Source organism: Arachis stenosperma, chromosome 10 (assembly GCF_014773155.1).
Source record: "Arachis stenosperma cultivar V10309 chromosome 10, arast.V10309.gnm1.PFL2, whole genome shotgun sequence".
Classification (NCBI taxonomy): Eukaryota; Viridiplantae; Streptophyta; class Magnoliopsida; order Fabales; family Fabaceae; genus Arachis; species Arachis stenosperma.
This window is the reverse complement of record NC_080386.1, coordinates 130,640,237-130,658,855: the sequence shown is the minus strand read 5'-3', so window position 1 is coordinate 130,658,855 and position 18,619 is coordinate 130,640,237. Positions and strand designations below refer to the sequence as shown.

At 32.3% G+C, this 18,619-nt stretch overlaps 1 protein-coding gene across 1 annotated transcript; it reads right to left on the bottom strand.

Annotated features, from left to right (window-relative positions):
- Window positions 1–4,639: 4,639 nt before the first annotated feature.
- Window positions 4,640–5,428, bottom strand: LOC130957750 (uncharacterized). The gene is made up of 2 exons (XM_057884596.1): window positions 5,042–5,428; window positions 4,640–4,963 (listed from the first exon to the last, which is right to left on the bottom strand). Exons 1-2 carry the CDS (start codon window positions 5,426–5,428, stop codon window positions 4,640–4,642), a joined length of 711 nt encoding a protein of 236 aa, XP_057740579.1.
- Window positions 5,429–18,619: the final 13,191 nt, after the last annotated feature.

Genomic DNA, 18,619 nt, shown 5'->3' with positions numbered 1-18,619 from the left:
ATCATTCGTGTCGTTTGACATATTTTAAGATGGTGAAAACTTAGGTGAAGTCGACTTCACGTGAAGTTGATATTTCAGAGCTATTAGATGAAAATTTAGTTAAATTAGTCAAATCATCTAATGGCTCTCACGTATCAACTTTATGTGAAGTCGACTGCACATGAATTTCCACCATTTTAAGAATATAATAATAATAATTTTTTTAAAAGTTTTTGATGTATTTAGTATATTAAAAATATAAAAAAAAATAAATTATATTTTTAATAACTTTTAATAAAATATTTTTTCACGGTATAGTAAAATCCAAAATACTATTTAGCAAAACATTAATAATAACATGACGTATGTCTTTCTAATTATTAAGGTTGCATTAGTATTCAAAGAATAATTTAAGGAAACTACAAGAATATAATAATGGAATGATAATTAATAAGTGCTTGTGGAATATTTACCTTGTCTTAATGGGAATAATTAGTTGCATTTATATAGTTGTTTATGTATGTAGTATATTTTAAAAGGTGGTTGATAGTTTCAATTCAAGTCAATTGATGATTGTTAGAATAATTATTAGTTGCATTTATATAAATGCATCACCAGCTCACAATTTTCACAACCTAGAGCGGCGAATAGTCCAATAATACATGAAATGAAGCCTTGTTGTAACTATGCGTCACTATCAAATATTCAAATGTCATCGCTTCTCATCATGTTCCAAGTATTTACAAATTATTGAGAAAAACTCTAAACCGTATCCGGTAACTATTTCAAAAAACAATAAGATTTTTAATAAAAAAAATATTTAATTCAATTTTTTAGTTTTATTTTTATAAAATTGATTAATTTTAATGTTTTTTTAGTATAGAGATTAATCAGTTTTATAAAAATAAAATTTAAAAATTGAGTTAAATATTTTTTTTATTAAAAATCTCGTAATCTTTTTAAGATAATTATTATATATTGGATATTTACTCTAAATTATTTTATTTAATTTAATTTTAATATATTAATAATATAAAATATTTTATACTATTGTAAATCATATTTTTTAATAATTATTTATATAATTAACATAAAATATAATTATTTTTATTTATTACATAATTAGATATATGTATAAAACTACTCAACATTAATCGTGCATTATTTCACACTAGAAGATGAAATTAAAAGCATCACAGTCTCTTTGTCCCCCATTGTTGTCAATACTAAATTAAATTATGTCACGAATGCATGCGGGCCTCAGAATTTTTGAAAGTAATTAAGATGCAATGCATCTGTTATAAGCTTCTTTCAGTAATGGTTCGTGTGAAATTTTTTGAAGTATTTTAATATTTTTTATACCAAGAAGCACTAGTGCTCTTTTAATAATATGGGGTAGGTGTGTGTGGTTTCAGAAAAATTAAAATAAATTGTTAATGAAAAATAGACCAGCGTCTTGAAATTCTATGATCAGAACTGAGGCAAATGAAATTTTTTCTCAAGTTGCATGAACTGTTTTTTGTTGTGAGTTGTGACGTGTGAACCAAATATTATTGTTCGTTTTTTAATAAAATTCAATACATTTTTATATTGATAAAAAAATATATCCTGCTACCATTTTTGGGTGGAATATAGAAATATTCTACATTTTTTACTATATATAAATCTACTAAAAATATTAAAGAAAAATCTTACTAAAAAGTATTTTAATAACACTTGTTCACGATATAAAAATAAATCAATTTGTGTTTACAATATTGAATATATAAAAATATTAAAACTTGTATTTTATATTCTTAATAAATATCAATAAAAGGTAATAAATTGCATAATTATTAGGGTAATTCACCTAAAAATGAAATAGAAGCCAATATTATATGAATATCATAAATGCAAACAAGTTATATGCATGTCTCATTTATTTATTTATATAAATCAAATCGATTATATTCGATTTATACTTTCTCAATATAAATTAAATTAATTTAATTTAAATTAGTAAGTTCACTAGTAAATCAAATTAAATAGCTTCAATTTACTATAAAAAACCGTGATGGTGAACTAGTTTATACTTTATAGTAAATCGAATCAATGAGTTTCGATTTAAAACTCATAGTAAATTGAATCAAAATGCATCGATTTATAGTCCATAGTAAATCGACTGAGTAGTTTCATTTTATAAGGAATGAAGTCCTAGGTAAATTGAATGAATTAAATTCGATTTACTAGTTGTGTATCTGTATATACAATTTAAATTCACTTGTTTCGAATTACAATTCACAATTTTCTCCACCTCCATAACGCACTCTAGAGAGAAAAATTAGGCAACACCACCACAAGATTTAAAACTGCGGACATGGAGGACGACTTGGATCGTATCTATCTGTTGGACAGAGTTGCTCATATTGCTGGAAGCATTAATGAAGAGGTTAGTAAATGAATATTTTTTCAAGATAGATAAAAGAGTCAATAATATTAAGTCGCTTAGAGTATTCGATTATAAGCGTTAGTTAGAAATTTTAAACTAAAAATGGTGGTTAGAGTGTTTGATTATTAAGTCTTACCTCCTGCGGACTGCATCGACAAATTCACTGTGAAGTGCACTTGGATGCAGGATACATTCAGTGAGCTTCCTCAGGACGCAGACAATAATATAGTTAGGAGGTATGCAAGCGCATACATCATGATGCTGTTATCGACTCAGCTCTTCGGTGAAGGGTCTGGTACATGTCTTCACATTCGGTGGCTACTGTATGTAGCTAGAGGACATGGACAGATACAGCTGAAGATCAGCTGCTCTTTCGTGGTTATACCGATGCATGTACCGTGTGGCCAACAGAAACATTATTAAGTTGGCCGGTCCATTGCAGCTCCTTCAATCCAGACGGTTCCTAAGTTTCAGGTCTGATGGGTTTGACGTCTTTCATTAGCCTTTGGTATCGAGGTACTTGATGTTTAAACATGTTATGTTTGTTGATATGTTTTCGGTATATGGCTATTGTTTAGCTAATATTTTGAATCGCAGGTGGTTAGAATATCAACCAATATTGAGCGAGAAGGGGCTTAAAGTCGCATATTAGAGGCTTAGGATAGATTTACTTCAGGCAAGGGATGTGAGTGTTTCAGCTTTCAAGTTGTTATTTTTAAGTTATTTTAATTTTTTACTATTTATTTGCAACCTGCATCAACCATTTCTCTTTAACAGTTCACGTAGATGCCTTATAGCTCACCGGAGGTCGCTCGGGTAGTGCATCTCGAGATACTAGAGTCCTGGCATATGGCGTTATGGAGGGTTGTGACGGCATTGATCTATTTTACTGTGATAGAGTGACATCAGGTGGATAGAGTGTTACCACAGCTTGGTGGAGTACATCATCGACCTCATGCCATGCTCGACATTAATTTTTTGAAGTCGAAGGATGGCTGAGGCAGAGATCGGTGATTTTTCAGTACGTTGCAGAGTTGGCACATTCATCGGATCAACAGAGCCCAACATGTGCTATAATTTGATGTCATTCCAGACTCAGGACCGTCATGGGCGTACTTGGAGTGGTGGCATGAGCATAACAGGAGATTCTTAAGTAGTTATAATTCTGCAGAGAGATCCAGGACATGTTCCTGATATTGATCAGGTGCTTAATATTCCAAATAGGCATTAGGTTGAGCAAAGACACCGTGTTAGGACACGAGTGAATGAGTGTGAATAGAGATGGCTTGACGATGTGATTAATGCATTAGAGGAAAAGGGATCGATACCGTAGAGAAGCTAGGGGTCACGATCAACGAGAAGGGAGAGGCGGAGATGAGAGTGGTAATGCGGTGGTATTTTGGATGGTGGTGGTGGTGGTGGTAGAGATAGTTTATGGTGGTGATGGAGGTGGATGTATGGTTGGTGGTGGAGGTAAAGGTGGAGATGGTTATGGCGGTGGTGGTTTAGGTAGTGATTGTGGTAAATGTCTTGGTGATCATTTTGTTGGGGTTTAGTAGTGACATGGCGGTGTATGAGAGGCAGACATACATTAGTTTAGGTGAGCTACTTTCAGACTTGCTTGGCAGTGAGGGCCTTGATGCGGAGTTCGGAGGGTTACGCTTCCTTGATGAAATTAGAATGACCATACAAGAGGATGATTTGGAGCGTTGTAGGTCTCAGCTCGCCTGACCCCAAAATACTTAGATGTGAATTTGAACGAGTCTCCATCTGAACTTTTGGATGACACATTTGCATTGGGTGGGATTCTCCCCTCGATAGTTGTTGCAACTCCCCTGGCACATCCTGGTCCATCTACAAGTGCGAATGTAATGAGAATGATGTTAGAATTTCTATCCAAAGTAATCGTAACCATCAATGTACCCCATATTTACTATACAAGTGGGTGCCATCAATACTAATCAATGACTTACAATACCTAAAGGTCTTAATACATTGTGAGAATGTCCAAAATAGCCGACAAAAATAAGCTGATGACTCATCGACTTGCCCACCAAATCATACAGGGCTCGTTTTCAATACTGCAACACTACCTGGCATCATTATCTGCACACCAAATATCCTTCTCGCTAACTCATTATATGACTCTTCCTAATCCTCTTAAATCTGTGAAACAACCTTCTGCTTAGCTAACCAAACCTTCCTGTAAGTCGGTCTAAATTTGGAATGTGCCTATGTCACATTCTGTAGTACCTTGATCGACATGGCAACATCAGCTCTTATCATAGGTAGCATGAAAGTAGATATAACATGATAATCAAGCATCCTGTGATCACTAGATATCAACGTGGGCATACATGTATGAGGTCTATTATACCATCTTACCTTGCAACTACCCTTCTGCTGGCGAAGAGTGATCCGAATCAACCATGTGCAACCATTGATAAACTCCTTACACTTTCCATAGTACTTGACACGATTAGATTCCAACACTCTGTACTCAACCCCACGGCAGATGCTATAAGTCTTCACGCTTAAGACAACTTCCTCTTTATTCTGAAATTACTGACCAACTTGGAACTCAACTATACCTCTTGTATTCTATATATCTTTGGCCCCAAATTTAGATGCTACATTCGGTAACTCCTGCTGTGTCATGGCTTCCAAGTCTAAAGTCGAAAAGTGCGGGAGGTATTGTTGAGTTTCCAAACTAGATGTTCCTCCACCCCTAACTGGAATACTCCTCCCTAAATCATCATTGCTATCCTCATTAATCGTGGCGGGCTCCACATCATCATCATCCCGCAGTACATCTTCGACACCATCTGATTCTCCACCTTCTCCGAAAATCAGAATCATAACAAGAGTACCAATCATCACAATAATAAGCTGACTAAAAGGTCGATTATCACCTATTTGTCCATCACCATCACGGTTTAGATGAATTGCGAAGGATAGAGATGCCACCAAAACTGTCTCAGGTGCAATGACATGCACAAATGAAGAGGCACCAACAGGCATTGAACTAAAAGTTTATGGCATTGCTATAGATTAAGGATTCTGGTTTGATCATCCTGAACTACAGACCACATCTCCAAACTTGGCCAATAGCTTATGGGTCCTCACCTCAGAAAATTGACAATGACAGTGAAACAAAACTTGCAAATCTTCGTCACTAGCTATCACAAAGGAGTTGTACTTCCCACCATCTCGTACAACAGAAATCGAAATTCTATAAAAATAACTTCTCCACCCATTTCATGCCATGCAGTCCTAGTTTTTAGATTATAGTATTCTGAAACTTAACAAAATTCGTAGAAAATTTGATAAAAATACTCAACGGATTTTTATCAGTAAATTTTTTTTCCTCTTGAGTTTTTTTTCCTTAATAATTCTTTTATAGTGCACAAAACTAAAAACTTATCCTCACTAGTCATTATGAATTCCACTTTGATGAGGATTTAACGTTCTGATCATATTTATATAGGTAAAACTATTGCTAATTCGAATATTCAATTCGACTTATAACATTGGCCCTATATATATAAAAATTAAATTCATTAGCTTCAATTTATATAATGTTGTGTCACACATTGTAAATCGAACCTATTTATTTCGATTTTAGAATAAGTAATAAATCATCTATTCTGTTATGTTTCTTATCAAATAATGAATTAAAGTAATTGATAATAATTGATTGATATAAATTATAATAAATTATGTGATATTTAAATATCTAATCAAATTAATTAGTTGATATAATTAATTTATCATAATAAATTAAATTTAATGAGTTAAAAAAAATAAATTAGGAAATATTCTCAGAAGCATGTCATACCAACTCCATCATTAAGTGTAAAAATTCGATTTTTATATAATAGAATAGATAGATTATATATTTGTTATTATTATTATATTATAATAGTTATATATTTTTTTTATGGGCAAAAATATTTTTATCGGTAATTATATAATTATTATTAAAATATTTTAGTAATAAAATATAAGATGATTAGTATGTAACTGTAGATAAATATATTTACAACTATTTTTATTATCATTAAAAATAAGATAAATGACTACTAAAATTAATATCTTTAGGTTTGATTTCGTAAAATTTTTTAAAGAGGTATTTTGTATTTTTATTATTATGTGCTTATATTTATAATTTTTATAAGTTAAGAGTATTTTTTAAAATATCTAAAAAAATTTTAAAATTAACTTGTATTTATTAAAATTAAAAATTTAATATAATTTTATACATTAATTAATATTTAAATTTTAAAATTCATTATAATATTTTTTATTTTAAATTTAAAAACACCTGATGTGTATTATAGTATTTTTAAATTTAAAAAATTATTTTATTAAATATTTATTTTTACTTATGTTTATTAAAAATTATTTTTAATTTAATTTATTAAATATATATACTACAACTTTTATTTTTAAAAAATAAAAATTTTACCAAAATCCGTAGCATGAAGAAGGAAAGGGCTTAAGATGAAGTCAATAATTACATAATCATCTATGTTGTCGTTAGTTACGTTCTCCTCTCATATTTTGGGCCAATAATAATCATGATAGCTAGAAAAAAGGAATTTGACTATACCATGTTGCCAATCATATGGAAGATCCAGGACCTTAAAAAGGAAATTAGGGGTACAATAGTAAATAAGTAGAAATATTAATTTCCCGTATAAACGGCGAGAAGAAAGGACCCACCATTATGCAATAGACAGGCTGTCGTTATATATATGACACTTGACAACACCACGTTCTTCTTAGAATCCCACCAAAGTTCTGAGTGTTTTGCTTTACTTTACTTTCTTGTACTTTGTTCCGCTTTAAAAAGAATTTAGTTAATGGAGAAAAGGTTAAACAAAATGATAAGAGAAACTATGGTGAATAAAGTTTAAAAATGAAAAAGCATTGATACTCCCAATTCATATGATCTTTTAGAAAATAGAACAATTTCTCTCTTTATATTTTACATTTTCAAATAAAAATATATATTTAAATAACTTTGTCAATTAAAATTAATTCTTTTAAATACAAGGTTAGATTTCATAATTTTTTGAATTGATTTATCAATATTCAAGGACAAAGTACGTAAATAAATAAATTGATTAAACCCTTTATCCAAATACACAAAACTGATATTCCTTACCTGATTGTGCAATGTGACACTTTTATGTAAACCGTGGGAAGCTATCACGGTTTACAATTTTAACATAAACCGTGACAATCTACCACGGTTTATGAATTGTGTGATTTGTGTGTAAACCGTGGCAAGCTACCACGGTTTATGAAGAGAGAATGTTTAACATAAACCGTGGCAAACTCCCACGGTTTATGAAGGAAAAAATTTGATAGTTTAAATGATATGTTATCTGCTATGTATTTGATAGTTTAAGCGGTTTGAGATTCTAAGATATACATTATTTCCATCACAGTTATCATGCGCAGTCTAAATGATACCACATTGATGCAATCAAACATCTAAAATAAACGGATTTTATTCATATGAAATTAATGCAGAAAATCAACATGGTGACATTCATATACTTAACCAACCATACATAACTCAACTGAACAGTTAATAAAACAACTAAAACAACAAGGTAATGAGATCTACGCATCTCCCCCGGTAGTATGTCTTCGCTGGTCACAGTTCCTCCGCGTATGCTCAGCCTGACGGCATAGCCCACAGCGCTTTGGCTGGTTCTCCAGAGACTGATCCATACTACCACGGATCCTGGTTGCCCTTGGACGACCTTCCTTTGCACACCTCATGTTAGGATCAGGAATGATGGTTGGCCCAGCATATGGAGGCCATAGGCCTTCCGGGATAGGCGGAACAAAACCCTGCTTGTAAACGTTGAAAACTTCACTCATACGATAGACCTCGTGAACATATGACGCCCAATTAAGGCGGGAGTAGGCGCAACATGCAATGGCGTGGCAACAAGGATAATGCAGCGCCTGAAAGTGGCCACAGTCGCATCTGTGATCTTTAAGGGAAACTCTATAGCTACCCAGCGAGAAGCGCCCGGTTGGTGTTGTCTCGGCCACGGTGTACTCCGATTGATGCCTGTCGTATAACGTGACAGTGAAGCACCTTGAGTCTCTTAGATTCTGATCAATTGCCTTGGCCAATGCCTGGCAAAATTCATTACCAGATCCGAGTTGTGCCTCTGCTGTTTGTCCCCGTACCACAAAAAGCTGAGCAAGCCTCCCGTAAGTTGACTGAACCAACGATGTGACCGGGAGGTTTCGAGTTCTCTTTAGCACCGAGTTCACACATTCACTGATGTTGGTTGTCATGTGCCCGAACCGTCTACCACTATTCTCATGTTGGGTCCATTTGTCGTACTCCAACCGATTGGCCCATTCACACATTGCTGGATTCTCAATGCGCATGATGTCAAACCAGTAATAAAACTCTGCTTCAGTCTTTGCGTAGGCAGCATTCACTAACATCCTCCTTGAATCTTTACCTTTGAAAGTTAGGGCAAAATTCGCTGCCACATGCCGAATACAGTACACTCGGAATGCACGAGGCGGCAGCCACCCAATCTCAGGTGCCTCAAGTGCTGCCTTGATCCCGTTATGCCTGTCAGAGATTACAAGGATACCCTCCTGAGGAGTCACATGTTCTCGTAGGTTGGACAAGAAGAATGACCATAACTCTGCATTTTCTCCTTCCACAAGGGCGAATGCAATGGGGAGGATGTTGGAGTTCTTATCCTGCGCAATCGCCAACAGCAGTGTCCCTCCATACTTGCCATACAAGTGGGTACCGTCAATACTGACGAGGGGCTTGCAATGACGGAATGCCTCGATACAGGGTGGGAATGTCTAGAATAATCGGTGAAAGTACACCGTCGACTCATCAACCTCACCACGAAGCCGAACAGGAGAGGTCTTCAACGCGGTTATTGTTTCGGCCATTGTTGACTGTACTCCTAGCATCCAACGTGGCAACTCCGCGTACGACTCTTCCCAATCTCCATATATTTGTGTCACTGCCTTCTGCTTCGCCATCCAAACCTTCCTGTAACTAGGCCTGAAACCATAATCGGCTTCTGTAGCTTGTTGCAGTACCTTTACCGTAACTGCAGCATCAGTCTTAACCAACGGAAGAATCCTTGCACAGATAACGTGGTAATCCAGCTGACGGTGATCACTGGAAATAGAGGTTGCCAAGCATGTGTGTGGCCCGTAGTACCTCCTAACCTCCCAAGTGCCCTTTCGTGCACGCAGCGCAACGCGAATCAACCAAGTACAACCTTTGCCGAATTGCTTGCATTTTCCATGATACTTTAGATGATCTGATTCGATGACTCTGTACTCAACACCTCGTCGGATGCTATAGTCCTTCACACTCAGCACAGCCTCATCTTTATTCTGGAAAGATTGCCCAATCTGAAATTCTGTAGAAGAGGCCCCGTCCGTGTTACCACCGTCCTCCTGTTGACCAAGAACCTCCAAGTTTAGTGTGGAGAAGTGTAGAGGGTACTGTTGAGAAGCAGAACTTGAAGGCCCATGCTGCGCATGTGGATTGGCACCTGTGTCGTCATCGCTGTCCCCAATGATATCGACAGGCTCCTGGTCAGAGTCATCGTCACACATTGCATTCTCTACTCTATCAGGTTCACCAAAGCCTTCCATATAAGGTAACTGGCCACCACCAGTGCCAACGACATCAGGCTGCTCAAATATTCCTTCATTCTCCAACTATACAGAACCAACAACCACTGTTCGCTCTAAATCAGCCGTGAACGTAGGGGAACCCATCGGCGGAAGATACGGTCTGACCGCAGGCATCGAACTAGACGCACCTCCCGCGGCAGTCGAGCTATGAAATGGAGCTGATGCCCCAGAACTATCGACACCAACCTCCAACTTCGCAAATAACTCGTGAATTCGGATCTCTGGAAAACTCCTAACACAATGGAACAGAACCCTAATATCTTCATCAGCCGCTAGCACAAAGGTATCATACTGAACACCCGTCAAGACAACTGCGATGGGAATCTTGTAGAATAGCTTCTTCACCCACTTCATACCAAAGACGCCAAGCTTCTGCAAGATGCTGTTCTTTAGATCTAACAAAGTGCTTGACGAACTGATGAACACACTCAATGGTTCTTTGTCTGTGAACTTCACACCATGGCTTTTGCTTTTTTTAATTTTCCCAGAGCAATGCACTAAGGCAAGAACACTCTCCTCCTCACTTGCCATTGTGAGAATGATCTTTTTTGCAAGTAGAATGTCACCCACATATATATATAATTTTGGTGTTCCTAAACCGTTGTAACCTACAAGGGTTTACTATCAAATTTTTTCCTTCATAAACCGTGGGAGCTTGCCACGGTTTATGTTAAACATTCTCCCTTCATAAACCGTGGTAGCTTGCCACGGTTTACACACAAATCACACAATTCATAAACCGTGATAGGTTGCCACGATTTATGTTAAAATTGTAAACCGTGGTAGCTTCCCACGGTTTACATAGAAGTGTCAAATTGCACAATCAAGTAAGGAATATCATTTTTGTGTATTTGGGTAAAGGGTTTGATCAATTTATTTATTTACGTACTTTGCCCAATATTCAATATATTTATGAATAAAAATAATAGTTTATTCTCTTCAAATCAATGTTTATATTACAATATTCTTTTGTGATTTTACTCATGCTTTGGTGGGTTGTCAAAAATTGTGTAGGTACATTTTTATTCATAAAAAATAGACTTTAGAATATAGTTTGATATTTATAAAATTTGGTATGTAATTTTTATCTATTTTAAACTTTTTTAGTATTTTTCTCTAATAAATAAATATTATTGTGGTGATCGTCTTTGAAATTAGATAACAACATTTTTATACAATTAAAATACAGTTCTGCTATATATTTAAACATTTTTGTCAATTAAGTCTAATCAAGTTAATCTAAATCTAACAAAAATTACTCACACAACGTGTACGTGAATTACACGCTTTTTTTCTTTGCGCCTTTCTTTTTCATTGTCATTCTTTTTGTTGCTGTGGTTGTTATTGCATTTTTTTTCTCCTCCTCTTCGTAGTTGTTGTAGTATTTTTTATTTTTGATATTTTTTCTCTATTTCTTGTTTTTATTCTTGATAAAAGGGTGAAACAAAAAGGAGAAGGTGAAGAAGAAAAAGAAAAAAAATAATGATAAAGAAAAATAATAGGATGCAGAGTTTTAAATTTTACAGAATTTATCCAGAAAATAGCACTGAAATTTTTTAATTATGACACGAGATGTTTCTTAATTTTGACATCAAAATTTTTAACCCATAACACAAGTTCTTGTTAAGAGGGTGAAATAAAAAAAATTATGAGTGTGAAACAAGATGAAGATGATGATGAACATGAGGAGGAGGAGGATAAAGAAGAGGAGGAGGATGAGGAGGAGGAGGAGAAAAAGTTTTGAATTTATTAGAAATAGGATCGAAATTTTTTAACCATGACACGTGATTTTGTTAAGTAGGTGGAATAAGAAGAATTATGAAAATGTAAAACAAGAAGAAAAAGAAGAAAAGACAATGAGGAAGAAGAAGAAGAATGAGAATTTGGATTTGTGTACAATTTATTAGAAAAATAGCACAAAAACTTTTTAACTGTGATGCATAAAGTTTTTTAATTAATTAATACTAAAATTTTTTAACTGTGACACACAAATTTTTAACCTTTTTTTCTTATCAGTGAGTTGTATTAAACTCATATATAAGATGTCTAGTCATTTATGTATCATTTGTAACAAATTGTTGCTTTTTTTATTCCAAAATACATTTATTTTATTGGTTGAATGAGTTAAAATTTTAGATTTGTTATTCTCTTAAAAATTGTTCCGTCATTTATACAGAATTTTGGTGTTGTTTTCAATAGATCTTTTGCGTCATTAATCTAAAATTTTTGTTTTTTTATCGTTAAATTAATTGTGTAATATTGAATTTAAAAAAAAAAAGATAATAATGAGGAAAGAGGAAGCCGAAAAAAAAAGAGAAAAAAATCAAATTAAAAAATAAAAAAAAAAAGAAAAAAGAAGAAAGAAGAAAGAAAAAAGAAAGAGTGATACAAGAAAAAAAGATGGTGATGATGATCATGATAATGAAAAGGGAGAAAAAAAAAATAAAAACAAAAATATAAATGTATGTATATAAATTTAATTTTGTTATTAGATTTAATTAAAAAAAATGAAAAATTGAGGATTTAATATTTCGCACTAAACAAATATCATTAGAAGATTAACCACTGTCCCTATTCTTCCATTATATTGTGTAAAAGGGAAAAAAGAAAAATCACATACTACAACCTAATTAATCGGCTAATCCTATATTAATCACGCGTTAAAAACTTGATAGCTCCATCCTTCATAATAGGAACTAGCATAAACATCATACATTACAAATTCACAATACAATTCCAAGTTCCCATGCAACTAAACAAATATAGAAATAAATAAAGTAGTCAAAACTGAAAAGTAGCCTGATTCGATAATGGTTGGAAAAGACAAACACAACTATTAGTCGACATTGATAAAACTAGGCTCTTACTTTCAAGAAAAAGATTTTATTTCCCACTCTCACTAATAAAATATCATATAACTGTACATGACAATAATAAATAGCCGCAAAACAAGCACTAAAGGCAACCGAACTCTGAAGATAATGTCCTAAAAGCCACTAATAGCTACTATGCTTTAGGATATCTATAGTACATGTATATACTCCCAGTACTAACTATATCTGGAATTTATTCTGATGTTTAAAACGACTCCTACAATTATGTTGATTCTAATTAAAAATTTTAAATTTGTAATTATGATTTTAATTTGTTTCTGCAATCATCTCTGTCACTAGAATATTAATTTGATGCAATTACATGATATAGTAGACACTATTTAAATAATGACACATAAATTTTGTGTCTAAATCCTTTAGAAACCACATTGTTTTAATTTTTTGTGGGTTAAAACTCTTTTTCTTTCCACTACAACAATCATAAGTTGACAAACATCAAGAAAACTCTTACACTGCGTGGTTTCCAAAGGGTTTGCGTGAAAAACCAATGCGCCGTCGTTTAAGTAATGTCCATCATGTCATGCAATTACGCTAGATCAACATTCCGGTGACGGAGATGATCACAGAGGCAAATTGGAGCCACAATTATAAATTTGGAGGTTCTAATTGAGGTCAACGAAATTGTGGAGATTATTTTGAGTATCAGGCCAAATTTCAGAGGCCAAATTGAGATTTAACTCGTTTTTGGTGGAACTCACCAAAGATAGAGAGAAGAAAAATAAATATAAAAAAATAATTTTTATAATAAATGAAAGTTATTTATGCTAGATGAAGTACAACAAATTATTTGAGGAGATCTAGTAAAAACCACTCTCAATCTTCTGGCAAAAAATAAAAAATAAAAACAAAGTTTTTTTAGGGTTGTCGTTGTAGTCTCAATTTTGGACTTTGGTGATTTTTCTCTATTTTTCGACTACTCTCCTTTGCTCTTCTATTCCTTTAAAAATCTTCCTTTTGTCTCTTTTTTTTTTCTTTTCTTTCTCCTCTTTAACCATCTATTATCATCTTCTTTTTTTACTTTGTCATTCTTACTTTTTGCCAAACATACTTTTACCACTACGGTCATTTTTTTTTGCGGTCCACATCTTTTCACCACTCCTTTTTTCACCCACCTTTCTCTCTTTCTCTGTATCCTCTTGCTCAGTTTCTCTATTTGTTTGTTGTTGTTTGTTTTTTATTTGTTCTCTTTTTTCTGTTTTCAAGAAATCTAGATTTGGTGGTTATTCTCTTTCTTTTATAATGTATTGGTCTTTTTCATGAGTGTTTTAGATATGATTTTATAAATTTGGATAAAGATTCAACCAGAAAAATTTTTTATCTATGAAAATATTTTCAGATTTAAAAAGTCTTTAAATCTATTCAGAGAAGAAGAGATGATACTTTTTTGGGTTACAATATTTTTTGTGTAAAATTAGAAATAAAATAGATTGTGATTTATCTTTATTTCCGTCTTATAAAATTCTTTATAATTAGATTCTGTATCTCCTCTCAAATGATATTTCAACATAAAATTTATCTATTTTTATATTTAGTTTTGAGTATATACCTATTTTGGTCCTCAAAGAATTTCAAACCAGATATTTTAGTCCCCAGCTAAAATTAATTACTCGATTGGTCCCTAACAATTAATTCCATCAGTCACTTAGGTCCTTGACTCCGTCAACTCTAACGGAAGACAAAATGGTCCATGAAAACTTTAACATGGAACAAAATGATCCCTGACAACTCTAACAATGGACAAAATGATCCCTGACCCATTTATTCGAAAACGACACTATTCTTCTCCAATTTTGATCATATCTCGCATAACCCTAACATTCATACTCTCCTTCTTCACCTTCACAGTCTTCTTTTCCATCTTTTTCTTCCTCCTCTTTAACTCCAAGATTAAGCCATGGTGTAATTGTTACACGTGTCGCACCTACCTCAATATGTCATGGACTACACACTTCCTAAATCTTTGTGACTAGTACATCCACCTCCTCTGCACTTCACCCACCAAAAATATCTACTTTCACGTCTGTGATAATATCACCTCCAACCCCGACAACGTCCACGACATCCTCAAGACCAAGTTCCACAACTACTCAAAGGGCACGCCTTTCTCCACTCTCCAGCAAGCAATATAGATTGTTGGACATTAGGACATCATGAGAAGATTTTTCTTTGACATCATATGCAAATTCTCATTTGAAATAGATATCGAGTGCTTCATTCCTTCTTTTCTGGAGTCCAAGTTGGCAGACAGTTTCGACCTCGCATCCAAGCTATTACAACGAGCAATGTCGCCGTTGCCGCTCATATGGAAACTGAAGCGATTACTGAACATTGGTTCAGAGAAGAAGCTGAAGGAAGCGATCGAAGTGGTGGACAATATGGTCATGGAGAGGTTAGGGCAGAAGAGGAGGGAGATGGCAACAACGACGACGAGTCTTAACAAATCAGGCTTGCTGTCTATATTCATGGGATCCATCGAAGAATACGACAATTAGTTGAGAGACATAGGCATTAGTTTCCTGAGTATGAATTGATTGAGAACAAGTTGAGAATTTTTTTTCTAGTGAACATTAAATTTATAGAGTGTGCATTGTGTAGTTTGAAGTTATAGTGTTAGACTATTAGTGTTATACGAGATATAATGAAAATTGGAAGAGAACAGTGTCATTTCCGAACAGAGGAGATCAGGTACCATTTTGTCCCTGTTAGAGTTGTCATGGACTATTTTGTCCTCCGTTAGAATTAAAGGAGTAAAGGACCTAAGTAACTGACGAAGTTAATTGTTATGGACCAATCGAATAATTAATTTTAGTTAAAAACTAAAGTGTCAAATCTAAAATTCTTTCATGACCAAAATGGGTATATACTCTATAATTTTAAATCTAATGTGTAATCTACAATTTATAAGTGTCATTTGACCATTTTTTTAAATAATAGTTTTTCTTCCAAAAAAAAAAATCACTACAAATTACTTGGGTTTGGTTACATCCTACCAAACATGCCTAAGACCCCTCTCAACTATATATATATAGATATATATTATCACCATTCTTCATCAAAGAGAATTGTTACCACAACAAAAAACAGAACACAATGATTGCACCACTTGATTGGTTGAGCATTGTTAATGCGGAGACTGGAACACGTGGAGTACCAAATCCATTTGTATAGTTCAACCATTTTAGCACGTAGTGTATGATACTAACATTAAAGTAACTTTGGTTTTGCTCATCAACCATACTCATTCAACTACTATAATATGTGTTTCATGTTATTTACAAGCCATTTTACAACTCTGTTGACATGCTGTGAAAAGATGGATCTGTGAACGAGCTTCAGAATCTAGATCCAAAAACATGTTTCCTCGAACCTTGCTGAAGTTTTCTTTGAATGAAAATGACTTGAGCTATTCAAAATTCCAAGCATGCCGAAGAAACAGTTGTCCTATACGGGATGTTTCTATAAAGACGCTTAAAACGTCTTTTTATAAAATCGCTTACGTGTCGTACTATTATTAGACGTATTAATGAACTGATTATTTTTGAATTTATTAACAAATTAGAATAAAATCGATTTTTTATAACAATAATAATAAACCCAATTTTTTTAGGGATCTATTGTATTTTTAAATTTTTAGAGATTCAAATATCTGCAAAACAAAAAGTTAGAGATATATTGTCTTTTTATCAAAAAAATTTAAAGATATTCGATTTAGATAATGTAATTCGATCGGATCAAATCGGGTCTAATAATTATAATGTATATAATTGGGTTTATTATTGTTGCTATAATAAACTAATTTTGTTCTGATTTATTAAAAAATAAATTATTAACCGGTTTAATAAAGATATCCAATAATAACATGACACGTATAAATATCTTAAAAAAAGATATTTTTAGTGTTTTTATTAAAGTTATCTCCATTCTATATAAGTACAGTAACCGCGAGGTAATTATACTAATATAAATATTTTAAAAAACTAATAATTAGATAAATTAAAAATAGAATAATTTTCATACGCAATCAATACGATTGCTACATTTATAAAATTAACTAATTTTCAAAGAATCATCTAAACAAATGAATTTAAAATGATAAACGTGTAAAATTCTTTACACTAAAAATCTAAGCTTATTAAAATAATATTTGATTTTTATGTGTTGATAATATAATTTTTTATTACTTGTGCATCAAAATTAAACTAGATTCTCAATTCAATTTATAATACAGTGATAAAAAATTGTGATAAAATATTTATGTAACGAATAAGAGAAAGAAAATATCAATACAATTCACAATACAATAAAAAAAAAAAAGAAAAAAAGCAAAGAGTAGCGCAAAATTAGGAACTAAATTCTCAATATAACGAAAAGTAGTGCATGTAGATCATATTTGGACTTTGGAGTAATAGTCGTTTTGATGTCTTTGATATGGTGTGTTAGTTGTAATTTTTATATTTTTTTGTATTGTAGACTTTGGGCTTTTGTTTTAATGGAGTAAGAAGTTTTTGTTTGGTTTTTGTGTGTGTTAGCGTGTGAGTTTGAAGTGGTTTTTGTAAGGTTGGGACTCGTTATTTTTGTTACTTGGCTCAATTTGTTTTGTTTCGTTGAGCTTTTGTACTTTACTCTCCGCTTATGGTCGAGCAATTCATTTAAAAATTGAAAAAAAAAATATAATTTATATTTATGAAAATGAATGTTGTTACTTCTATTTGATAATGTCACTTTTTTTACAAATTTATTCAAATATACAATACAAAATAATTATGTGTGAAATGATATTAGTAAAATAAAAATATTATATGCACAAAAAAATTAATCATTATATATTTGTATATGATTAAAAATATGTTATTTAATTATTTTTAATTTATATTTTATATTTTAACATGTATTATTTTTTTTATACACGTAATATGATTAAAATTTTTTATTTAAATTAAATAATCACATAATTTGTCGATATAAATAAATTACAGTATAATTACTTAAATAAATAACATACCACATCTCAAGTACTAAGAGTCCAACGTGACTATAGGCGTATTCTATGTATTGGGCTATTATACGTTCAGAATGCACTCGAAATATGTTGTAAGCCAAGAAATGAGTATTGAGTATCCGAAATGTGTTTAAAAGTTGATTTGGGTCACAGCACCGGAAATACAGATAAAACAGGAATTAGAGACATATCATGCGAGATATGTGCAAATATAATTTTAGGTAAATTTTAAATTAGACCAAATTTAAAAATAATTTTAAATTGATATTTTTGAATAAAAATTAATTAAATTAATGAATAAAAATTAAATAAATTATACTAATTTTAAAAATATTAAAATTAGTAGATAGTTAAAATTTGAATCGGTTTAATATTAAATCTAATTCTATTCCAAACCTTTGGCACCTAAAATTAAAGTAAAATTAATTTTTATTAATAATAGTAATAACATATATTAATTTTTTATTTTTTAATAATTATAAATTAAAAGTGTACACGTTATTAGGAACAATGGATGATTAGAATTAGAAGTAGTTATTAATTTTACCTTAATTCTAGGTGCCAATAAATTTAGAGAAGAATTAGATTAACACTTAACATATT

Coding starts and splice junctions, on each gene's coding strand:
- LOC130957750 (XM_057884596.1), bottom strand. CDS start 5,428: ATGCCTGTTGGTGCCTCTTCATTTGTGCATGTCATTGCACCTGAGACA. Junction 4,964..5,041: donor CACAGCAGGAGTTACCGAAT/GTAGCATCTAAA, acceptor CAGTAATTTCAG/AATAAAGAGGAAGTTGTCTT.